Here is a 26,744-nt window from a genome sequence, read left to right as displayed (position 1 = left end):
CATGCAAAGCACAGAAGAGTACTGATCATACAAAACAGTAAACACCTGCAACTGCAATATCCCTCACTTTCTAGCTCATCCTTCCCTTGTGAGCCCTGGGGGGGGGGGGATACCATTGGGGTCCAGGCAGGCAAGATGTCCCCTCCTCATGCAGTTATAGCTGGTCTTTCTCCCTCATGGAGCTCCTTCCCCACTTCTGTGACTTTGTTCTACCCTACACCACACTTAAGGTGGCCACTCATGCATTTCCAGAATACAGGACATTCTGATACTTCTGGAAATGGTGTGACTCTGCCCGCACTTGACCTTGCATGACCTTGCTCTCATCGTGCATATGAAATCATATCACATGAAGGATGCCATTTTAAAGCGTGTGCCGCTCTGCCCTGCTGATGTGACTTTGCATGCATGGAGCATGTGAGGTCAGGCTGGTGGGGGCAGAGTGGTGCGCTCTTCAAAGTGGCATCCCCCATCTGATGCCGGACAAACCCCCATCTCGTTTCGTTTTGTGTCAGTACCGAACGGGAGAACAAGCCATTCAAAAAGCGGACTGTCTGGTTTAAAACCAAACAAATGGCCTGCCTACCCACATTTTCTCTTTCTGTCTTCTCCTCCTGTTCTTGTGTGGCTGGCTGCTTAAACCCAACTGGCTTCCTTTGTTCTGTCTTTGAGGTAATTTCCACTGCTCGTGCCTCCCCCCTCCCTTCAGAGGAATTAACCTAAGACTAGTTTTCTAAGGATGCAGTTCAAGTGTTTGTGTCTAAATAGGATTGTTGAATTCTAAGCACTACCCCATTATATCTCTGGTGCTACAGAACTTCTCAGCAGTGACGGACATATAGGCACTCATGACGCAGCTGTTATTCATTATGCAACTTCATATTATGAATCTGAATTTAAAAAAGTCATACAGATATAGCCCCAGTTCATCACACTAAGCTGGATGGATAAGTGGATAAGGAAGCAAGAAGGGGCTATCCAAATGCCATTTTTTGTCACTGCAACAATAGAGGAGTGCCAGCCTAGTAACAAAGCCCAGGAAGGCCTTGAGTCTACGCAAATGATAAAATTTTGGTTTGGACAGAGGGGAAATATGTATGTATGAAATGTCTAAAACAAAAACACCATGAATTAAATACTGTACTGGTCAAAGAACTGATTTAATCAGCCCTACCAATTAAAACAAATATAATAATAAAAATATTCAGAGGAAAACAGTTTTGCTCTTAAAGTGTATTTTACTCTGAAACATGACTGCTTAAAAATGGCATTGTGAGAATCTGTATTTATTGCCTCTCAATTTATTGCATATCAAATGGGCTCAGTGGACAAGTGAAAAGCAAACTGTCTATCTTGCAACCTTAATCAAGTCTTGTAAAGCTGTGTTCTACCATTCTGCTGCATCATCACTAGAAATAAAAGTCCTGCAGTTACACCAGGAAAAACTGTCTGATTTTCAAATTCTGCCCTCATCAAATGTATAGTCACATTGCCTGCAATTGGATTACACAGGATTAACTCATTGGAACCTCATAAAGAATTCTGTAGATGATACACACACACACACACACACACACACAAATAGAAAACAGCTCACTCTCTCTCTCAGCACTGTTGGCTCAGCAGGGCTAACAGAAATAAAAAGCAGAAAAAATTATTTTTGTCACCAAAGAAAGCAGATATGACTCTCACAGGGAGCTGATCTGTGGGGAAGCAAGCACCATTTTACACAGTCACTGTTTAGGGTAAAATCACGCTATAAGCAAAGTAATATACGGAAATATACAAGAAGCCTTTGAAACATTCTAAAAGGACATCCAACTAAAGGTATTAACTTCCTCTCCTTAATTATCAATATCAAAGAGCTCTCTGAGCTGAATTATATGTGCTAGTTCATTATTATTACTAATAGTAGTAATACATCTTATTAGTATTATGGTAGTGCCAAGGAGCCCCAGACATGGACCAGTACCTCATTGTGCTAGGTGCTCTACAAAAATGGAACAAAAAGATAGCCCTTGCCCGCAAGGAGTTTACAATCTTAGAATTGCAACATTTCTTTGTTCACCAGTTCAATAAACTTTACAACAGATTTTAGGAACACAAATGAGGACAAACAAATTTCTCTTTCCAAGATTCTGTAAAACTCTGTGAGTTAAAATAATATACCCTGGCATTTATGAATGTCAGACTCTTCAAATCTCTGCTAAAATATCATTTTATCCTCTGTCACATATTATTAAAGAATCTCTTACTCTTTTGGACTGGAAAAACCTATCCAATCTTATGTGATATAAACAACTACAATACCTCCATTGTCACCAACTAAGCTAGCAGCATATCTTGGTTTTGGCAGTGGATTAGGAAAGTGTTGAACACATTGTCTATCATTAATTTTACTCACATTTTCAACAGAACAATCTAATTATTGGAAAAACAGTCTGGTTTCAGTCCATTACTCTGTACAACCACTCTCCTTGAATTCACTGTACACATCTGTTTTGTTATGGATAAAGGGCTATTTACAGTTGCTATAATGTTGGACTCAATGAAAACTTTTAATACTGTTAATCACTCCACTCTTTATTACAACTTTATTCTTCCGATCTTAATGATCAAGCCATAATTTGTTTCACGTGATATCTTGCTAACCATTCTGTAAAGTAATTTTCCAGGGAAGTGAATCTGAACTACAACTGTTAATTCTTAATACTGTGGTAGAAGGCAATGTTCCTGTTTTCTCTTTATGGCTTAAGATTTTCACCAATATTTGCATGAAAAGCATGAGAATGTAACCCACTGGTGAGTGTGTATTAAAGGTCCCCCTCTGTGCCCAATCCACGGAGAATATAAATTTGTCACAGCCCCAACCAAATAGTGTTGGCTCTTCAGCTCAAACTATCAAGACTCTTGTTTTTAACTCTGGAGGTTCCTAGTTCAAGCTATGGTGCATCAGCCAAGATGGCAGCCTTCCTGAGAGGTCAATGAGATCTGATGTAATTAGTTTATCTCCCTCTTTCCTTTTATTTTGGGGACACCATTGGAACATGGAACACAGGGAGATAGGCTGAAAGCAACTCAGTGGCATGGACAGAGAAGTCCACAGGGTTTAATAAAGTTCCAATTGTTCAACTTAACCTGCATTCAGCTTCACTCTTTGTGAAAGAAACATGGTGGCAGCATCTGAGCTCTCTGAAGTACAACAGCTTGTAACATGAGCTATGGTACTTGGTTTGAAGCCCCCTGGAACCCTAGATTTTGAGACAAAAATCTAGCCTAGCAATGGACCCAGTAGAAGGAGGAATTTTAGATGTACATAGACCTGGCAATACAGGAGGACAAACACTTGCTGCAATCAGCTTGCACACAAACTCACACACATAGACTGAAAACCAATTGAAGGACCTTAAGCAAAATGTAATGATTAATGCCAGAGTAACAACTTGGGGAAAGGTATCTGTTGAGGTACTGAAAGGAATCAGTGTGAGATCTCAGCTAAAATTTTCAAAAGCACCTAAGTGAATTAAAAGCCTAAATCCCATATTCAGAGGTAACAGGTATTTAGGAGTCTAAGTCCCATTGAAACTCAATGAGATTTAAACTTGTAAGTAACTTAGGGACTTCTGAAAATGTTACCCATGGTTTTATTAAACATCTACATGATCTGGAAGAGGATGTAAGAAGCATATTAATAAAAGTCACCAATAGTAAACTAATAGGAGTTGAAAAAATTAGTAAGACCAAAGAAATAATAAAAAGGGAACTAGAGAATTTCTAAAACATTAAAATGAAATTCAGCTTAGAAAAACACAAAGTAATACTGAATGAAAACCCTATTCCACTAAACAGCACTATCTGGCTGGTCATAAGGGCTTTGGGTTTCTAGGCTGAGATGTCATTGACCTGGTTTGATGTGTCATTGGTCTAGCAGCAACTGGAATTGGGTTAATAATCAAGTGGACTCAAAGTGTTACCTCCAACCCCCTGAGGATACAGTTGGTGTCAGCCTGCCTCTGACAACTTTCTGAGAAAGTTCTGCCTCCGAAAAATTCCAGTGCATAATATACGCAGTGCTCTAAGTAGAAATAAACAAAAACACCCCCCCGTCACACACACACTCACACACACACACACACACACACATAAACTATGATCATAAATACCTCCAGGCACAGGGAAATAAGGGGGATAAGTATACTGGAAGTATATTCAAGCAAAAGAACTTGAAAGGAATAGATAATACGCTATAAAACATCAGTGTATCCATTAACAGACCCCAAAACCCAGCTGTCTGCTCCCTTCGATCTCTGAAGCTTCTGCATGTGATCCTAATGGTCCACCTAGTAGATTAATGCTAAAAATAAGATTTTTAAGAGCTCCCTTTTCTTTTGGCTATTGCTGGCATACAGCTGGTCTACAAAGTGCAGCCAATGGATCAAGAGCAACTTTAAATCATTTTCAAGAATACAAGCCAAATGAGAACGACATGTTGAACTGTTTCTTGAAATCACGTAAGACAAACAGTGATCCTGCGCTTAAAATCCAGGAGTTTTAAATCCAATACAAATAAAAATCCAACACCCCGCCTGTCCTCTTCCCAAGGGTTTGCTGACTAACTAAACTATGATCAAAGGGCATCTCCTGGGGTATTCACACCACTCAGAGGTTGATGTACTTGGGCATCTAAGGAATCCTAGCTAGCTAGTCAGTCCACATCAGGCAGTCTGAACTGTGGAGCCCCTTGTAGTCTTTGTTATTATTTCCCCCTAAAAGAAAGTAACCCTGATGTCCTCCTTTCCTTATTTGCTCTGTCATACTCAGCATGGCATTAGCTGTGGAAAAGAGAGTGGAACAACTAGTTGCAAGAGCTACTGTTTCCATTGCCAGGGAAAACTTTATAGTGGTGCAATGGACTTCACTCTCTCAAGAGCACTGGCCATATAATGCCTCTCACATAAGTATGTTACACCCTCAGGGGGTGACTCAGGAGAAGGACGTTGCATTCAATGGGGGGGGGGGAACCCTGAAAGCCAGCTATGCTTAACGACCTCCACCCAGGGGTGGTAGTGGACATCAGTTTGCAATATAATACGGTATAAAAAGGGGCATGCAACTTTTGAGTTGTAAAATCTGAATAATATAATGGAGCAGGAGGTAAGAGTTTCCTTCTGCAGCTCTTGTTTAGCTGAAGCTATACTATACTATTCACTTCTGGGCTTTTCATTACCAGGAAGAGATTGAAAAATTGGATGGAGCGAAAAAAAAAAGCAAAAAAATGATCAGAGGGCTAGAGCAGTGACTCTCAACCTTCCCAGACTAGTGTATCCCTTTCAGGAGTCTGATTTGTCTTGCATACCCCCAAGTTTCACCTCACTTAAAAACTACTTGCTTACAAATCAGACATAAAAATACGAAAGTGTCACAGCACACTATTATTGAAAAATTGCTTACTTTCTCATTTTTACAATATTTTAAAATAAATCAACTGGAATATAAATATTGTACTTACATTTCAGTGTACAGTATATAGAGCAGTCTGTATGAAATTTTAGTTTGCACTGACTTCGCAAATGCTTTTTATGTAGCCTGTTGTAAAATGAGGCAAATATTTAGATAAGTTGATGTACTCCTGGAAGACCTCTGCATATACCCAGGGATACAGGTACCCCTGGTTGAGAATGACTGGGCTAGAGGGCTGATTAATGAGGAAAAATTACAAGAGTGAAATATACATATTGCTTGACTAAGCAACAGCTAAGTGGTTGTGGGAAGGGGCATAATAACAGTCTACAAATATTTGAAGAATATAAACACCTAGGAGTGAGAGGAGTTAATAAATGGTCTTGAAAGAAGCCCCATACAGTATCACAGTTCTGTAACTTAAAAGGGAAACATAAAAATGCATCACAGAATTTCAAGGAAGTTTATACCATGTAACTTAAGCACCTTTAATGTAAAACTAGTTAAAGCTATTTACTCATTTATGGTATCCTATGTATGCTGCTGTGACATATCTAGGCTAAAAACTGGGTATATGCTTCCCAGATTGTGATTGAAAATTTTTCATTGTTGTAGAATCACAATCTAAAATTATATTAACAGAACACTCGTGTAACCTTATAGAAAAAGAACGAACTGGCTTTGATTTACTAGTAGACAGGAACTTCAAGTTAATATTTCAGTGAGAAATATTTTAACAGCTTATCCTCTTTGTACTGTATCTGAGGCTACATATACTGTATCTAAGTCTACTGCACCCAGAGGTGTAATTTGCAGCTCATGTAGAAATCAGCACACTAGCTTTAACCAAGCTAGCTTGCTAAAAAAAACAGGGAGGACACGGGGGAGCAATATTCAGAGTGGGCTTACAACATGAGTACTGACCCAGGCAGGCTTGCATAACCCATGCCATGTCTCACATTGCTGTGTTCTCACTGATAATTTTAGCGACCTAGCTATCGCACAAGAGAGCAAAATACAACCTGACTGCAGTGCAGACATAGTTTAAGAATCAGACTTGTTCTTAATTTCCCAATGCATTACACAGAAACACAAACCTGTGGGCTCAAGACTCCTTCCACTCACACCAGTTTTACATCAATGTAACTCAATAGCTCCATTGACATCAATGCAGTTGCTCCTGATCTCCACAGATGTGAAAGGATGATAACGCCAAGTGACTCCAGTTCATTTCAGGGGAAGTCAGAAACCCAGACATCACTTGGCAAATGTAGGGCTTTATTCATTTCTCTCAGCCCACAAAAAAAGGGTAGAATTTTTGGTCCAGATATTCTTTTCCTGTTCCTAAAATGTATCCTGTTCATCCATGGGAAACTCTATCAAGCACTAAGATAAGCTGCAGTCTACGAAGAACGCAGAACTTTAGGAAGTTAAGGCGTGCTTTTTCCCCACTGCTAAACTGTGGAATATATTGCCATCTGTTGTCCAGCAATTCTCAGCACTCTTTGTTTAATAACTCGTAGAGTTAAATCTTGTGACTGGATTTTAAAAAAACAGACTGAATAATTTTATGGCCAAAAATAACATAGGTAATTATGCACGTGCTGTAACAGAGTCAGTAGCACTTACGCTTCAGAGTGTAAACTGATCATTTCAGGTTGCACCTCTTTAAAAAGTGGCAGAATAAACCCAGGGTTGCAACACCCACCCAAGGTGAATGGGCATCTGGCCACGTCCCCGAGCAGAATGGCCACTCTCCCTTGTATCGCCAGTATAATACAGGCATCAGGACTGAATCTTCAGCTCCACCCCACTGTACAATCAGAAAAGCACATTATAGAGTATTCACCTTCTTCTGAAGCAGCCAGTATTGTCCCCCCTGGAGGCAGAATACTGAGCAACATAGACTGAGAGTCACATTATGGCAAATTCTGTGACCCTTATGTACCTTCAAAAGGTACATGTACTTATCACAAATTACTAAACTGTACTTGTATCTCAGTGTTTTCCTGTTCCATTAGCACTGTTTGTCTTCCCATGTATTTTAGGATATACACATATATACAAGGACAAGGTCTCCGCCGCAACGGTCCAGTCCTTCAAAACACTATTGAGCATTGGGCTTATCCAAGGCAGCACGTGCAAAACTTGTCTCTAACCATCTGGAAGACTGAGTCTTGAATATACACAGTTATTTAGCGCACATGTATTTTCCAGTTTAGGTTGCCCCAACCATTTTACCACATGTTCTTTCAATATTTCCTGTTGGTCTTCCTCATCAGCTTTTCCTAACCTAAAATTAATTATCCTAAATAATGATTGTACAAAATAATATTAAACAAGTGAGGTATTCTTTTTGTTTGTTTTAAACTGGAAGAAAATAAACTTTGGTAAGTAAGATAGATGTTTTCTATATAACCAAGAATTATAAAGGGAAATGTATTGAATTTGACTAACAAAAGTGCAATTGCTATGCAAATATGTACTGCAAGCCATTAATATTATATTTAGGATATAAGACTGATGGTTATTCTGCACCTTTTTGCATCTGAAAAAAAATAGCTACCCTAAAATAAAAATCCATACATAATCATTCTCCTATCAATGTTTTGGGGGCAAAATAAACTATGTATTTTATGCTATTATAACCTGCTAGCCCTTTCATAGTGTATAGCTTAGCAGCAAAATATTTATGCACTATATTTTTTGTCCAAAGAAAAAGGTACAGCAAAAACACTGATGCTAATTTCAATTAACTGTATGATTCCTTTCTTCCTCATATGAATGTACTGAAAAATATCTCCAATATTATAAAGAGCATATAACAAAATAATAGTTGTTCTTTGAAGTTGAAAGAATTAGAAATAGAAAATTTCCAGCTATGGTAGTTAATTGAACTATAAAATTATAAAAGTTAATACTACCCACCAAATAGAACATGAACATAAAGAATATGTAAGCAATTAGATTTCTATGATTTCTATGAATTAGGGCCATGGCTTACGTCTACTAAAATCAATGGGAGTTAGGCCATTGACTTCAGTGAGAGCAAAAGAGAGGCTTTTTCCCCTTTATTAAGAAGTTGTTTAGGCGTTGGGTTTTTTGTTTTTGTTTTCCCATTTCAGACAGCACAGATGAATGAGACAAAAGTAAATTTATCTTCTGATGTTCCATTTCATTTAATACAAAGCAAACAGCAAAATAGATAATCTGGGTTAGGACATAAATATTTAAATGTAAAGAAATGTAGACTTTCACCAGTACTGACAAATATAAATCAGCTATAGTGTTCCTGAAATACAGTGCATAGGGAATTGTGGAACTGATACAATATAACCACTTTTGAAGAACTTAGTTATTACTGTGTGCCCAGCTAGGAGTAGGTTATATGCACACATGGGTTGGGGAAAAGTAAGATACAGAGAGGAATCTAGCTTTACATTCCATTTTTGATATTCTATGCATATAAAAGGTTATAAAATATTTTATTGGAACACAGAACCTCCTGTTCCCCAATTCCCCATTCAGATGTAGTTGGCAATGGAAAATACAGGGAACTGATTGTTGCTCACTGATCCTCATCCCTCCACCCCCATTGGAAGCTAGAGCACCAGGAGACCTTCTTTAACTTCCACCATTGGTGGAAGCTGGAAATCGTGTGATGGCCACCACTGTGGCTGACATACTCAGGACTTAATCAGAGATGTTGAGAGCTAAAAGCATTAGCTTGTATAGCTTCCACTAAAGAGTCAATCCTCTCTAATTGGAGCTTGATGGTCACATTTTCTCTGTAGATCAGACACAAAGGAGGATCTGTAATACGCACTCATTAATGGGGAAGTGTGAGTTAATCAGAAATAACAGAACTCAGCTCCACCTGCCCCAACATGCACCCCTCCTACACTCTGTGCACCCTCTCCTCTCAAGTATGTTGTCAGTGTAGAGGAGATGTACACTTACACAGAGGAAATTCTGCAACACAAATCTCCATTATGTTTAAGTTCACTTGACTGTGCACTCAAAGCAAACTTTGAGCCTTTAATCTTTAGAAACTAGAACATACAGGATCTCCAAGTGTCCTTAAACAAGTCATAAATGTTCTGTTTAACAAAGAGGAAAAGTTCATACAGAAAAAAGACCCATATGCACTCACACATACACTCAGGAATATGATTTTTATGTATTGGATCTTTCCATTAGAAACATTTTCTCAAGTCTCTAGAATTATGGAAGAAACAAAGGGTTGTGACAAGAAGGCAAGGTTGTTATTTAACAGCTGGAGAAACAGAGCGTACATGAGACGGCACAAGTACTATGATGCAAGCAATCGCCTATAGAACAGCAGTAGGTCTAGCATCACTTTATTGTTGTGAGAGATGAAAAACAATTAATACCTGGAATGAAAGTCTGATGGGTCTGCAGATAGACATTTGTGTCAAATGCTTCAGGAAGGTTTGGCAAAAGATGTCAAAGTAAAGAGAAAGATTGACCGGAAGAGATGCACTATGCTAGCAGATTGTAAAAGAATCAGACTTGCTAGATATGTTTCTGATATCACCTCACAAGGGGCATGAGCCAAAGCCCATTAAAGTCAATAGAAGGACTCCCATTGCCTTCACCGGACTTTGGATAAGACCTATGGACAGCTAGCTAGGCACTGGTATGGAGGATAAGGGGTCCAAACATACATCCTGACCTGTCGTTGACCACAAATGAGACAGATCTTAAAGGTGGGACAAACAGTTATCAGTGCATGACGTTTAAAATAATGTAGGATTTATTTTTTTTAGGCTCAACAACATTACCAATAATCTCCATTTAATGGTTCTGCATTTCAGATGTCAGTAATTTGCAACAATAAAAGTATATGACAGAGGTAAAACTGTACAATTAGTGATGGTCAAAAGCGATGGGTACAGAACTAAAGAACAATTTCAGAAGATGAAAAGGAGGGGAAATGCTAGTGCAAAACAGAAGGAAAGGAAAACAAATAAACTAAAATAATATAAGCTGAAGCAGCATGAGCTTGACTGTCCTCAAAATTGTAAATCTGCTCATGTCCTCATATAGAAAAGGCATTTTCTGATAACTAGCCAAGCATGCGTGAGACCTGCAACTACAGTAGGTCACTGCAAAAATAGCTTTTACGTTTCTATATAGTTAGAGAAGCCCTTAAAACGTAGCTTAAAATAACTTCCCAAAGAAACATCAAGCATAATGCTATAGGTGAAGGCCACTGGCCAATCAAAATGCAGAACAGCTACTAAAAGAAAAGGAGTACTTGTGGCACCTTAGAGACTAACCAATTTATCTGAGCATGAGCTTTCGTGAGCTACAGCTCACTTCATCCGATGAAGTGAGCTGTAGCTCACGAAAGCTCATGCTTAGATAAATTGGTTAGTCTCTAAGGTGCCACAAGTACTCCTTTTCTTCTTGCAAATACAGACTAACACGGCTGTTACTCTGAAACCAGCTACTAAAAGATTATCTAAATAGCATGACTGTGACATTGAAGAAAAGGCTCAGGTGAAGGCAACTTAACTTACTGGTGATGTCACCACTTCCATAAAACTTTCCCTTCCACAATACGTCACTTTAAATGTCAGTGTTCTATCTTATGCTAAAGGATCAAAAAAGTGACACTGTCCAGTTCCTAGTTCAGTAGGTATCCCCTGTTAGTTCTTTCATAGAATCATAGAATATCAGGGTTGGAAGGGACCTCAGGAGGTCATCTAGTCTAAACCCCTGCTCAAAGCAGGACCAATCCCCAACTAAATCAATCACTCAAATTTCAATCATGCTATCTTTTCTAATAAATAAATTAGGTCAAAATTGTCCTTGGCCCTTGTGTGGGTGCAAGAGTGAGAGTGTAAGGAATCTTCTTCCCAATAAGTCCCCTCCAGAAAGAGCAATCACATTCCCTATGCTTAGGGGACTGCAAAGACTACTTCCGCCTCTTGTACCTTGGGAGCACAACCCACCCTAAGGTAGTGGGGAGGAAATAGAGCCATGGCCCATGCCACGACTCATCATACAAGCCCATAAACCTGGCCAGGAACACAGAGGGGAGCTTTCAGCCCTTTGTATGCCCTACAGTACAATGGGTAGCGTGGCTGTCCGCAGCCCATAAGAAAAGACATGCTGAGATGTGTAAGTAGAGTTTAGATTCATTTTATTTCCCATTTGTTCCAAATAGCGGCAGCACTTGCAGTGCAATATCATTGACAAGAATGGTGGTGTCCCTTTTGACTTAAGGATCAACTCTTATCACTTTGTATTATATGGAGCAATAAAGAGCTGCTGAGACTGATAAACTTCAGAAGCACAACAGAGTTGTTTTATCAATCTCCAGAACAGTTTACTGTGAATATACAAAGCAACAGAGCTCATACCTATTATGCAACAGAAAAAGGCATAGACAAGAAAAACTTGCAAATATACATATTTCCTCCATGTGAGTTTGAAATTACTGTGCGGTTACTTTTTTGTACTTCCCAGAAAGACATTAGGAACATGGCTAGGAAATATAGTGCAGGAACACTTAAAGTATTTGGGAGCCCACATGTAAGTGGCTATTGCTTGTCATTTCCTTGCAGTTTCAGAGTTCAATTGAGAATGTGTTCCATAGTGTCAATGACAAATTCTTTGGTGGTAATTTCTAATAATTGGTGAATAGCCAATATTTTTGTATTACGAGGTCTTCAGCTTGTCTACATTACTTCATTGAAGAAGTATCCTCACCTCTTCAGGAACTGGTGTACCATCATATTGGTAGGAGTTTGAAAATATTGGCCTTTCAGTCTAAGTATACCAGGTAGGGCACCCCAAAATTAAATCTCACAAAATAAATGACTACTTCTGAAAATGGTGGGCTATGCTCTTTGGGGTAGCTCTTTGTTGCTTTAGTCTACATGTTCTGTACAGTGTGCTGTATGTTTTGGGCACAGTATTAATAATGTATGCAAATATCATCCCTCCTTCATCAAGCCCCCATCTCCTACCTTTATAGGGAGGCAAAAGAAATGTTCTGTATCCTAATAAATCTCCTCTCCTGGTCTCAAGGAGAAAGGGAAGGAGAGCACACTCTCCCCAGTAACCCTCTTTCACAGGCCTGACAGGGCTGTAAAAAAAAAAAAAAAACGCTACCCTCTCCCATTTGGTTATATGGAAAAGAGAGGAGACATTTGGACCATTCCATTTCCCTACCCATAGATTCCCTTTCCCAAATGGCACACTGCATGTATATATTCTTTCTTAAATGTACTGGCCTTCTAGGCAGTGGGCTAATGGTCTTCTACCCACTCACTAGTCCACAGGATTCTGGCATGTTTCAGCCACAGAGAAGTCAGAGGCCTTTCGCAGTAAGTGTTTCTGAGACAGTGTAGAATGTAGGGGAAGAGATGTGGATTGATTATCTGGCTCCAATTAAGAACATTTAATAAACATAGAGTATGAGCCTATTTCCCAATCTCCCCTCCCAAAAACTGTAGATAGGGTAAGTGGGCCAGCTGACCACCCCATTATAAAAAATAGGAGGAAGGAGAGGAGCAGGTGATTGGCCCCTGCACATGTCAGTAGCGGGTATGGGACTGGTGGGATAGAATGACACAGGACTACACTTCAAAAGAAAGTGTGAGTTGCATAAGCTCAGGCCTAATGGATGACAACTACTTACCACCATCTCATCCATGGTGGTCTCCACAGGCCAGTTGTAAGATTAGGGCCCTAGTTTTTTAGTTCTTTGGGGAAGGAACCATGTCTACCATGTTGTACAGCATCTAGTACAACAGGGCTCTGATCTTGATTGGGACTTTAGGACACTGCTGCAATATAAATTAATAATAATAATTCCGTTTATACATCTTGGCCCACATCTGAAAATTGTGTCCAAATGTCTTTTTAACTTCAAGTAGTTAAGAGGAAGCACCAAGAGGCATCTAACAAATAAGTAAATGAGGCTGGGAGCCAACAAGTCCTGAGTGCTAACTCTAGCTCTGACACTCTCTAACTGAATAACCTTGGGCAAATCATTTAACCTTTCTTTCTCAGTTTCCTCATCTGTAAAATGCCACTTAAAAGTCCACAGGGATTTTTCTTTTTTTCTTTCTGCTCATTCATATATATTTTCCTTTCTGTTTTGTTTGCAGATTCCTTTATATCCTATTGAGATTGTATTAAAAAAGAATGGATCTCATTAAACGTATTGCAGAGAACTGGAGATGGACAGCACCACTCCGATTGCTCCCAATTTTAGAAAATTTTAGAATCCAGATCCGGGTTTGGATCTGATTTTTGCAGCTAGTGCCTCTCTCTAGACAAACACTGATTAAATTAGTGAAGCCAGAATTCAGATTGTGAACTAGTACACTCCCATTCACAGTCTTCCTCTCTTTTTCTGATTTGTTTGTGTGTTTCTTTGTTTGTCTGTTTGTTTAGACAGGCAAAAAATGGAAGTGGTTGCAGCTGAATGAGAACTGGTGTCATACAATTTCTCACAATGCTCTTGAGGAGACTGAAATTCTTATCAGCATTTTATCCAAAAAGCAAAATTAAGAAAACATTAGGGTTACATGGTTAAGCAATCAAGAAAACAGAAAATTCCCAAGCTATCGTTGCACATACAATTTTAACTCTGCCCCCTGGGGAATATATGTTTCCACACAGACTTTAATTACATGATCACATATTGGTTCTCAAATAATACAATATAATAGCACACATTTTTTCTACATCTTTAGACACACATGCATAGAATTGTTTAGTACTGTGCACTATTATTTGTATGCCAAACAGACTTCATTAAAGTCATTTATATGGAAAATACACAAAATACTGCAGAGTAATAGTAAACAACAAATATAATCCACCTAAGTTTCCAGATAAATTGGCTTCAGAGTTCACTGGCTTATCCCCTACATTTCACCTCTCGTATGCAGGAGTGCTCAGCTCGATTTGCTAAATAATTTCTTATTCAGTTAGATTTGCTAAATAATTAACTGCTGCATGCCCTGAATTGTACCTGAGGTATGCTGTGCTGATGGATGGAAAGAAATTGTGCCGTATATGGCTAAGCACCTTATCCTGCTAGGTATTAAGCACATCCCAGGAGGCACTGAACATAATGCAGGATTGAGCCATTGTGATGGGAAACACGTATGCACCAGGGGGCAGAATTAAAAATAACCTATAGGCTGCCACTGGAGAAAAGTCAGGTATTGCTAAGACCTAATTTGCTGATGAAGTCCAGCTGGGGGAGAGGATAGGCCAGGTTTATAAAGACAGGAAGCTGGCAACAGAAAGGGGCTGCATGGAGGTAGTCTGCCATCACTCCCTGGGAGAAGGGAGGTGTTGGGGCTACAGTGCCAGGTAGCCTGCAGTTAATCCCTGGAAGGAGGGAAAACCCAGAGAGGCGAGGGAGCCAGAAAACAGAACTGAGAAGTAGAAAGATGTAGGACGGAGTCCAGGGGAAGAGCAACATGATCTGGGAGTGAACAGGCCACCATTGCTAGCGATAGGGTCCCTGGACTGGAACCTGAAGTACCGAGTTGGCCTAGGTTCCCCTACCAGCCACTGGGGAGGTGGCACTGTCAGGGAAGTGAATGAGAAGACTGCCTAAGGCCACTAGTATGTAAAGTCTTTGATACCCCAGAAGGGGAAGACTATAATGACCTGGCCGGAGTGTCAAGCCATGAAGACAGAGTCACAAGGAGTGTGAGAAAAACAACAGGGTGTGCAGCGACCAGCAGAAGGGGGTGTCAGACCTGAGTGGAGCTAATCCACAGATGCAGCCACAAGGAGGTGCCCCAGTGGTGAGTAGAGTTTCCCTGTGACAGACCTAAACTATTAAAATTCTAACCTTGGAGAGAAAAGAATGTATATAAACAGGCTAATAGTCTCATTCTCTGTTGTCTTCTAACATTTTTAAACTGATGTACCTCCCCCAACAATAGTGAAGCTACACCTGGTTTACACCAATGTGAGAGAAGAAGCAGGCCCTGTTTCATATAAAAGTATATTGATCTATTATGGCAGGGAAAATTGTTTAAGGATACAAAAATGCAATATTACAAAACACTCCATATATTCACCTAAAGTCTAGAAAAACTGTATGATATTATATCATTTGAAAAAATATGGGTGAAATCCTGTTTCTATTGAACTCAATGGGACTTTGACCATTAACTTCACTGGGGCTATGACTTCACCCTCTGTCATCATGTGTCAGATGTGTCAAAATGCATACAAAGAAGAGGACAAAATTAATGTGAAGCATGCATTTAACGTGGACACTTTATGACTTTGCATGATTTCCCATGCAATTCTAACATCCTCCTAACACTGCTTTTTAAACTGAAATGCCTAGGTCTTCTGAAATAAAATGATAGGAAAACACATACAGTAATGTGGATCTATTTGTATAAACGTTATTGAAACACTTTATCCCCCACAGTTTCTGAGGGCTGCAGGAAGGTGTCTTGTCCTGTGCAGTTAGACCTGGACTGGCACCTTGCAATGCATTTTGAACAAGGAGCTATGCACAACTGAGCTTGCCCAAGAGCAGAGCAGATTGGCATGTAACTTGAGTTTGGTCCTGTTTCCCCCTTGCTCCATAAGGGAAGTAAACTATCCCAACACAGCTTATTTCCCCCCTCCTCGAAAACTGGGGTGCAAGGCTCACCCAATCACCACTCCCACCTGTCCACTCACCAACCATTTGCATGGAGGTGGAAGCAGCAGCTCACCCATGCCTGCTCACTCTTCTGTTACAGTAGCCCATACAGAGAAGTAACTCCTTGCTTTCCTTCACTCCCCTCCATGGAAGCATAGCTAACGTCACAATCTGACCCATAGGAAGTCCACACTACAGATTGCCTCTCCTGTGAACATTATGATCTGTGCATCTTATCTTACAATATGCACAGAAAAGGGTATTTTTCAGTAAAGCATTGTCTCTTTCCCACATGCAAATGTATGCCTATATTTTCTGCATCTGCAAAATGATTTTCTGGTGCAAATATGAGTTCTGGTACCAGCAAATCATTTTGTGGATGAAAAAGAAAAATAGGCAGCATATAAATTGTACCTAGAAACAGAGAGCTCATACTGTAGTCCGACTTCTGAAAATGTTCCCCTAAATGAGGCAAGAGTGCCTTTGGAGTGCCTCTGCCTCATTCACTATGCACCTTCAATAAATACCTCACTGTACCACTAAATTAGCCATGCACGCGTAGTGTGGACTTCTTTACCTGTGCACAGTACTGCTATAATGAGACCTCCATGCAAAATGTATTAAACATGTGCAAAATGTTAATTGCAATGGATCAAATCAAAACCAACTTTCTCTAAAATATCCATAGATATTTCTCAGCTAGGACTATTTCCAAGCCAAACTTCAACTTTCTACCACCAGTCAAAAGTGGCTGAATATTTAAACAGACCTACACCTTCAGATAGAGATCAAGCTGGAACAATTTCAACCTCAAAGGCTGAAACCCATAAATGACTGAAAATAGGATATCAGAATGGAAACTCTTACATAACCTTAAATATAGCAGGCCTTTTCATAACTCCTATAATAAGAAATAACTGGAATCTGATCATCTCATCATCTCATCATCTCTGATCCTAGTAGGTCTTTATGGGCTCAATTGTGTAGGTGCTCAGCACTCTGACCCCTGCCCAGCACAGCACATGTGCATAACTTTAAGCATATGAACCGTCCCTCTTTTGATCTTTTTGGCGCTACTCATGTGGTTAAAGCACCTGGTAGGATCAAGGTGTTCTCAACTTTGCAAACACTTACAGCATAAGTAATTTGACATCACTGGGACGGATCACATAAATAATTTTTTTTTTCACATGCCCAAGTGTTTGCATCAGTAGGCTTCAAATTATTTTATTTGGACCCTGGATCTTCTTATCGACTTCTTGTAAACTTTTATAATTTTGCCAGAAATAATTATATTGTATTTTATGTTTGCTTTAATTTAGCCAAGAAACTAACTACTTTTATTAATTTGTAGATATTTCTTAATAAGAAACTAGATGGTAAAATAGGAGAAAAATGTTTCTTTCATTTAATAAACAGTTACCAGAGATATTAAATAAAACCTAAGCATTTCTCATTTGGAAAGGTACTGATGGAGCTATATTACATGCCACTACAAAACATTGACTAAGCTTAGGCCCCGCTTCACAGCTACACTCAGTATGCACTCCGTGTAGCTAAAGGGGATACAAAAGAACCATTTGGGACTCCCTGATGCTGGAGGTTGTTTTATACTGGCCCAGTGCCCCCTTTAGTGTAGCCCAGCATTTGGGTTGAGCTAAAGATTAGTGGCCAGCTATGCCCCAAAGTACCAGTATAACTGTCAAAGAAGGCCAGAGCACAGCAGCATTCCAGACACTCCCTCATTCTCCTAGCCACCACCTACAACCTGCCATTCTGCCCTTTCACCATTGTCTTCAGTGATGTAGACCCTGATCTTAAGACTGTAAGCAATATAGGGCAGAAACTGTGTTCTTTGTTTGCCTTTTTTCTTATTTCTTGTAAACGACTACGTATAGTTATGTTGCTATATAGCTATGTAACAAATCAATGTCCTATTGAATGTAATGAGCATCTATTAACTTTATTTGAATAATTAGAAATCATATTTGTGATAACAATGGTAAAATGCTTAGGTTATCCTAATTCTTTTTTTTAATAGCTACCATATATGGCTCTGGGGAAAAAAACTCTGAATGAGGAATCAAAGATACAGTGTATTGTTACTGTTTTTATGTAATTCCAACAATCTTTTTATTAAAAAAAATGTATTCCATTTGGCCTACTCCTACCAAGTCAACAGAATGACAATTCAGAGTCATACTGTAAAAATGCATCAAGAAAACAAGCATGTTCACTTTCCAAATGCTGATCAAATCCCCTACCTTTCCTACATAGAGAGGGTCTGTACCCATGTATTCCTCCAGCACAAAGAATTGATTCCACACCCAGCTGCGCTTGGTTCTCGGCCTCCCTGATTGAAAGTACGGCTTTGATCTGGACCTTGAGAGTTCAGCTTGATTCATCCCAGAAAGACACAGGAAAAGAGCTATTATCTGCAAAAAATGGCAGAACTCCACTTTGCCCAACTTCATCTTTTTTTCCCCTGTGTACGAAAAAACCTTGATAAGAGGGTGGGCGCAATTCCAGTTGGCTCAGTAGCTCTAGCCTCCGGACTCCAGAGATAATAATTCGTGGAATGTTCGATTGGAAGAGGTCACCACTGCTGAATAGCCTTCACCAGAGAAATGGTATAATAGGTACCTATCAGAGGAAAAGACAAGAACTGTTGTCAGGAAGTTAAAAAACATACATTTGCTTTCAGCTTTCACTTGCTGCATCTTATACTTTACTAAAACTTTTCTCTTCATCATTAGTAGTATTAACAGACTTTAGCTTATACAATAATGCTTTGAAATTTTATATTGTCTTACTTTGATTATATTAATTTTACTGGTTGATCTGTATTTTAATAATAAAATCATACACAATTTTATAATTTTCTAATGAACGTTCTCTTGATTTATGCAGTTTTCCTATCACAGTCTTTTCTCTTCTCCCCCCCCCCCCTTCTAATTATTTTACATTTACTAGCTTTGATTTTTTTCTCCTCTCTGTTAGAGATAATTTTACTTGTTATTATTAGCACATAAGAACAAAGCATCTAACAGCAGTGATTCATACCAATGGATAGGACATATGTTGACTTAAAGTGATAGAAGGTAGTATAAGGTGACTCAGAACAACTTGATTGATTCTGAGTCACAGTACACCAGATGTTTTGATGTGTTCTGATTTGAATCTGATTACCTAAAAAGCCAGAAGTTTCCCCATTCATTTTTTTCCCATTTCAAAACCAAGTGTCAGATATGATATGAAGCATGTTACGCAACTATTTATATTTTCAAAAAGGTCAGAAAATAATTTGATTGTATATGTTCAATGCAATGTTGGTGTGAGGCTGAATGATTCTTATGTAGTAGCACAAACATTTTCTTATACTATATCTTCTCTGTTTCACTTTCAAAATTCTGGTTATTCAGGAGCTGGCAGAATTTACTAGGAAAGATGACCAACCCCAACAAAATGCCTCAAAATAGCATGGGAAATTTACCAAAACATGGATTTAAATCATTCTGATATACTCTCTGTCCTCTTGCATTTATTAAATATGTTTTGATCTATCAAATATATTTATATAATTATACTGCAAAGTGGTTATTTTCCCAAAACCTTTAACTTAAATAATTAAATAAAAATAGAGTTATTTGAGAGGGCCAAAAGTAGGTCTTACATTGCAGAGATATCATCTGACTGGTTGAACTCTATGTAAGCAATGTTTCCTTCTGCAGTAAGGATTTCTGCTCCTTATCAGGCCAATGTGTCAGGCAGTGAAGATGCATTAGAAATGTGTCAAATATAAGAGGGCAAATGAGGATGAAGTTAAAATGGTTACCAAGTACAGTAATTCATACAGAGTGAAATGCTGTAATCTAGAAAGCCTTGTAAGAAAAAAAGAGTTAATCTTTTGCATGGTTTACTTAACTGAGTGGACTACCGATTACACATTAAATGTTTTAGGTAAATTTTTATATTACTAACCATCTTTATTAGAACTGAGTGAAATACAGTTTCTGATAGTTGTGCACAGTATCCAGAGGTTTTGTTTTGTTTTGTTTTTTAGCTGTGCAATTTCTATATATCTCCTAAAGGTAGCTAGAGGGCAAAAAAACCAAAACAAATAAAAAGCCCTTCTGATTACAGTCTGTATTTAATGCCTTTTTATAGTAATCCCTTATGGGTACTGCCTTGCAACAGAAAGGCTCTACTTAGAGACCGGTGGGATAAACCACAAACCCACTAAGCATGTTCACTAAGCAGCAGTAATTTGAAAGCTCCATATGTAAAGAGCTAGCGCCTTGCTACAAGCAATGAAGAAAATAAGCAACTTATTATCTCATGACCCTGATTTCTAAATGCTACAATTCTGAAGCATCTCTGGAACATGGAAGATTCCTTTTGCAGTGGGACTAACATAAAAGTGCCAGTTTCAACTAACTGGTGTATGAATTATTTATTATATGTTTGAATGATTACTTCTGAATAGCCAAAGCTCAACTTTGATGTGAGCCTTACATTAAGACAATAGTCTTATTAAAAAAAAAAACAACAACAGCAAAAATAATAGCATGAAGAATACCAGGAGAGGATTTGTTCACTGGCTGAATGACATGTTTCTCACTCCACCATTCAGTTCAGTTAAGAGATGGTTCTCCAGGGAAGTGCTGTTCACACCAGAAATTGTAAATGCACCCTCAGAGAACCAACTCAACATCTCTGTTACACCAGGTTAGCTGCAGACATCTGCTATTGATAAACTATCTGTTTATTTGAAAGAGGCAGCATACTAATATCTATCAGAGATAAAAATATGAAATGGATTTTCATTAAAAATGTCAGTAAAACATTTATAGTATGTTACAGTCTCTCTACAGAGCACTCTGAAATGTCTTGCTCTGAACAGACTTTTAAAACCTAGTATTTCTGTAACCTTTATCTTGAACATTTTCTGATCCCCGTTCTTTTACACCTGAAGGAAAGTATGGAAACCACCATATGGAGTGCCATCCTTGTGGTCCCTAGCCACACACCACAGCATGGAACTGAAAACACACCCAAAATACTAGCCAAAATACAGTCCATATTCTAGAGAACACAATCTAATAAAAAGCAGTATATACAATATTCGTACTTCAGAAGAAATCATTCCTTACCCATTGTCAAATAGTTTTATCACACTGTCTCATTGTTCCAATTACTTTTATTATTACTTTTATTCATATAAATGGCAACACACTTTTTCCAATGGATATTTTATTCCTCTTACTATTAATATGATATTTTATCTGAACTAATTATTTAGGGATTTTTTTTTTTGCCCTTCCAGCATGTTTAGTATTTCAACATGATAATTCCTTTTAAAAAATCAATATCCAGTGCATAATATTCTTTGCTTCCTGGAAGAACAGACAATTATTTATTAAAATGAATTTCATTTTCTCTCTCATTCATATCTCTATGATTGCACAGATATACAATACAGTATATTCATATATATCATCTTATATTCTCTCTCTCACTGTATGTATATAGAATAATATACATATGGGGAATAACTATCTCTTCTGGATCATCTGCAGCATCTATACGGAATATCATCCTTTTGATGGAGCCAAAAGGTAAACTGCAAGGCGTTTTTCCTACCTAGGCATAAATGTAGGGTTCTGTGCTTCACTTGAAGCAACCAACATTGAAAGCACTGTATGGAATGCAGCTCTGGCCTCTGATTTAAGTGTCATTTGCGTCATCTGCTGTTGAAGGACTAGGTACCAAGTGAAGGAGAAACTGATTCTCAATTATTGTCTATCTTGTTTTAAAATGTTCTTGTTTTGAATAAGGTTGTTCACACAGCATTCCGGGTGCAAATGATTGAGGGAGACATTATATGCAGATGCAACTGATGTAAGTTAAACATCTAAGTACCTAATTACACCTTTAAAAAGGTACAGTAGTCAGACATCCAAATGATATAGGTTGTGTCCACAAGTTTGGGGTGCAAATGTGTGTCCTCAAATTGTGGGTGCAGAAAAGGAGGTCAGTTTTTAAATGTCAGTGTGTGAAAGAATTTGGGATTGTATATGTTTTTAAGTCACTCCAGTTCACTTTCAGGAAGAGCTCAGCTTTGTAATTTACTTTGTGCAAAGCTCCCTGGTCTGCCAAAAGTGCCAAACATCAGTAAGAACAATCAAACTGTAATTCAAGGGATAAGATCTGTAATCTAAGGAAGTATATTCTGTGACCAGGATCTTTAATATTTCTGTTGGCTACTGCATATCTCAAAACAGCTGAAATATGTGTGTTATGGAATGAGCCCGAAGAATCAGAAAAATCCATAAGGAGTGACCACTGAACATTTACGGTATATTTTTTGTGTTCTCACACAGACATTTAGCTAGCTGATCTGTAAAACATCATGGCATAAAAAAATCACAAGTCTAAAGGAATCTTGCTACTGAGAAGATTTTAACTGCATTTGAACTAAACTTGACAAGTAAAGGAGTTTCAGTGAACACTTTTAAACTGAGAAATGATATGCTTTTATTTTGCCAGCACAATCTGATGGTGTCAGAATGAATATTGTACATTGTTTCAGAAGGGCAATCCTGACTGTAAGAAAAGAACCAGACCATGGGTCCTTAATGTTATAAACTGGCAAAGCCCATTAATTTCAAAGCAACAAGGCCAATTTTAACCAGCTGAAGATCTGGCCCAATATTTTGTTTCAGTTGCTAATGTCTGTACCAGTAATGAAACTTGTTCTTGTTGTTTGTGGTTAGGGGTGAGCCTACTTCTTCCCCTCACCTTTTCTAGATATCCAGGTGTAAGTTCTTCCTTTGCCTGCTTTCCCCAAGCTTCCAGGCCATTCAATAGAAGATCCTCAGTTCCTCCCACCACCTCCTCTGTTTTACGGAGAAAATCTATCTCATTATTTTCATAGGCCTCCACTCACACATTGCTACTACTGTCTCATTGCCAGTTTAGTCCATGAACCATGTTACTCCTCCTATCCCACCTATTCAGCCCCACCCTAACTTCCTTGCCTTTCATACCCCAATACATGTGGTCAAATACTTCTAGGCTGGGAAATGATAGTCTGAAAGTTTTTCTAATCCTACATTTCTTCACACGACAGTGTAATACTCTGTTGTGAAGTCTCCCAGCCAGCTCATGACAATTTTTAAGAGTGTAACTGAAGAATTTTACCGCTTCTAATCCCTTTTCCTTCCCCACATCTGTTATCCTTTCTTTAAATGGCTTTAACTTCTCAATACCATGGCAATACACAGAGGTTAACCCTGATCTTCACTGTCTCCGGAAATATCCCTGAAGTGGGACCAAGACAATAATATCCAGTAAATGATGCCCCAGATGGGTCAATAGTGCAAAGTTATCCCTTAATTTTCTCACTACAGGTCAGTCACTCAATAAAGTAACACCCTCTGTGCTGAGATAATTCTAGAATTGACTATTGCCACTGGAACTTGAACCATGATCCCTTGAACATAGTGGAATCAGCAGGTTAGCCCCTTGATAGCTGAGCTACTACAACTGAAATATTTATGTTTTGGCATTCTATTTTACAATGCCAGTTGGAAATGGTATCATTTTCTGTGCAAAATAAAATTCCCCTTTTAGTGACTGCAGGCTCTAAAGAGTGTCATACATGGCTTTGCTATCAGAGGTGTCTCTTTTACATTAAATAACATCAAATCCATGCTTGTTTAGACAACTATGGGTGAAGATATGAGAACAAATCTAGATAATTATAGTATAGATTGCAACTGCTGGCTTTACCTTTCTTCTCAAAAAAAAAGAGCTCCTTTGAGCAAGTGAGGGTCTACAAGTCAAGCCAGCATGATCAAACCCATTAACTCCCTGTGCCAGATGACATTACAACTACAGACCACAACCTCCTGCCGCTAACTGGCCTAAATATTCACATGGGAGCACTGTAAATGGAGTGCACATCCTGTAGTCTGCATCTGGTTATCAAGCAAAAAACTAACACTACTCTAAACATATGGCACTGTTATACAAAACTAGCTCCAGTACCCTCTGACTCAGGTGAAAGGATTTGGCAAGACAACAGAAAAACAACAGGCAGACTTTAATAAATAACAGTCTTTCAAAATGTACACAGAAAGCAAAGTGATTGTTATTCAGTCTTCCATGGTATTCTGGAGTTGATTATGTGACATTATATGGCTGAAATGCTATTTTTAAAGTATACTTTTAAAAAGTCTGTCATTTTCTCCATAGGAAAGTTCTTTGTAGCCTCCCTATATTAAATTGTTGTTGAAAAGGATCATGCTAACTTGATCAGTTATGTAGATATCTGAAAATAAATATTTAACAGTATTTTTACAGTTGTGAATATACAGCACAAATAGTAAAATTTCAGCAATGGTCTTAGTTTGATTTTTGCATTCTAAGTTAGTTTTTAGAATTTCATACAATACCTAGGGAAAGAAATTACTTTGTGGTATTTCCCTGTAGAACCACTAAATCCCCAGAGGAGGCACTCCTGTATTACTGCTTATGGTTAAGCATGGTGTTACAGACAGGGATTGAGGGAATCATCACATATCTTATGCACCCTCCCTCAGCTAGAATTAACTGATCCTTTATTGCCACTTGAAAGTAATACCCATTAGTGACATGAAAGCAGACATAAACAAATTGTGTGTGATCATCTAAGACAAATTAGACGGCTAAGAAGTTGGATCCATTGAAAATGGTATCAGAATATCAGGTTTAGAAATAGCCAATGAAATGCAAAATGAAAACTTATTAGCCAACACCGCACTCATGAACTAGCTCCTAAGTAGCAAATTTAGCCCCAAATCACTTCAAGTTGAAAATACCCAACTTACAATTTTCTATGCACAGAGGATGCAATTTGTGTGTTGAGAAGCCTTAGCAATGTTTGTTTAATAAATAAGGACTTTGGCTCAGGGTAAAGTAACTTGGAGTTTTTTTAATATATATTAATGAAGATTTCCTCAAATCTTTACTGCCTGACTGCTAACAAGATTGAACAGAGAGAGATGAACACAACATACACATAAAAAGTTGCAATGTGTTGAGCATATACGTGAAGGATAAACAGAAGCCTACACTGAAGCTGCATCACTTTCTGTTCATAGGACATTACAGTCAATTCAAGGATAAATTGCAGTTATACAGATGCTTTACAATTGCACTTTTATACAGAAGAGTAAAAGCACTTTGCTATTAAATCAATAAAAGTAGACTTAAAAGAGTTGTGAGGCTGTCATCTGATTGTTAACACAGTCCTAATGACCCATAGCAACCCTTAATTACAATAATATCTCACATTATCAGGGCACAATGCCCTCTGATTAAAACTGCAAAGCTTAATGGCTTTTTTTTTTTTTTTTTTTTGCAGGTAAATGGTCTGCATTACTGATTATTGTTTTTTTTTTCTTCACAGTAATTGACATGTTTCCAAAGTATGCAGTATTGTTTAGCCATGTTAGTCCCAGGATATTAGAGATACAAGGTGGGTGATGGAATATCTTTTATTGGACCAACTTCTGTTGATGAGAGAGACAAGATTTCCAGTTTACAGACCTCTTGACCTGAAGAAGAGCTCTGTGTAATCTCAAAAGATTGTCCTTCTCACCAACAGGAAATGGTTCAATCAAAGAAGACTTCCAGTGTACAGTACTAGATCAGACTATTGACTCTGATATTTACCTAACACTATTAGAAGTTTGTGTCTGTTAAGTTCTCAAACCAAGGACAATATTTTTTTTTAATATAAGAAGTTGTCAGAGTCAGCTCTTAACTCTCTTTTTGTTCTCCGCTTTGCCGTGGGCTTTGTTTGTTTGCTTGCTTAAATACTTTTTCATCTTTTTTCACTGCTCCAAAAAACACAAAAGGTTGTCTAGATTAGATCCCCTGGTAGTTGCAAGCTGGAAGGTCTAGAGAGTCTAGACAAGGACTTTCAACAAGAAGTCACATTTGGACCCTAGCTGAATATTTCAAAGGTAATACCAGCACAGTCAAACCATGCTAGTTCTAATGAGGCATGGCCAGATTATTTCTAAACAGTCTAACTACACTGCTGTCATTGTTTAAAACTGTTTTAATGTTGCTGACAGCATGATCTTTCCTAATCAATTTTTACCTGCTGTATCCTTAGAAGCCTTATTCTAGGCAGCAGTTCAAGCAAGTTATAGTTACACAATTTTTCTGCCATTAATGTAATCTGTCAATCCTGATATTTAAATGACCCTCATCGACTTACCTGGCTCTCATTAATGACCACGCAATAAAATACCTTGCCATGTTAACTTCAAAACATTTTGCAAAGAGAAAAAAAAGTATTAATCATAATAAAGTCTGAGAAAAGTAAAGTGTCTACACTTCATTACCAAGCTGAGGTGCTTCTAGAGATTGGCTTTCAAGACTGTTTAGCTATAGGACTGGGGTTTTGTTTGTTTTCTTATTTTTCCCTTCCCTGAGAATGAATTTATTTTCTACAAGTTTTGTGATTATCCATTTTGATATGAAAAATGGCAGGGCAGTATGTCTTGTCAGAGGGACTATAAAGTATATGCTGCCCTTTCAAGTCTGTGCTTGGACTTGA

General features: G+C 38.3%; 1 protein-coding gene across 2 annotated transcripts in view; it reads right to left on the bottom strand.

The window, feature by feature from the left end:
• CDH7 (cadherin 7) overlaps positions 1-26,744 on the bottom strand; it is a 102,732-nt gene that overhangs the window by 74,599 nt on the left and 1,389 nt on the right. For both annotated transcript variants that reach the window (XR_007355258.2, XM_048840169.2), the window contains exon 2: positions 18,394-18,772. Coding sequence is in view for 1 of the 2 variants with exons in the window: in XM_048840169.2 (XP_048696126.2) it covers positions 18,394-18,603 (210 nt within the window). In the remaining variant the exon portion in view is untranslated. The remainder of the gene's footprint in view (positions 1-18,393; positions 18,773-26,744) is intronic.

The sequence above is a fragment of the Caretta caretta genome, chromosome 2 (genome assembly GCF_965140235.1).
Source record: "Caretta caretta isolate rCarCar2 chromosome 2, rCarCar1.hap1, whole genome shotgun sequence".
In the NCBI taxonomy this organism is placed as follows: domain Eukaryota; kingdom Metazoa; phylum Chordata; order Testudines; family Cheloniidae; genus Caretta; species Caretta caretta.
Note: the sequence above shows the minus strand (reverse complement) of the source record. Positions and strands in the feature narration are given on the sequence as shown.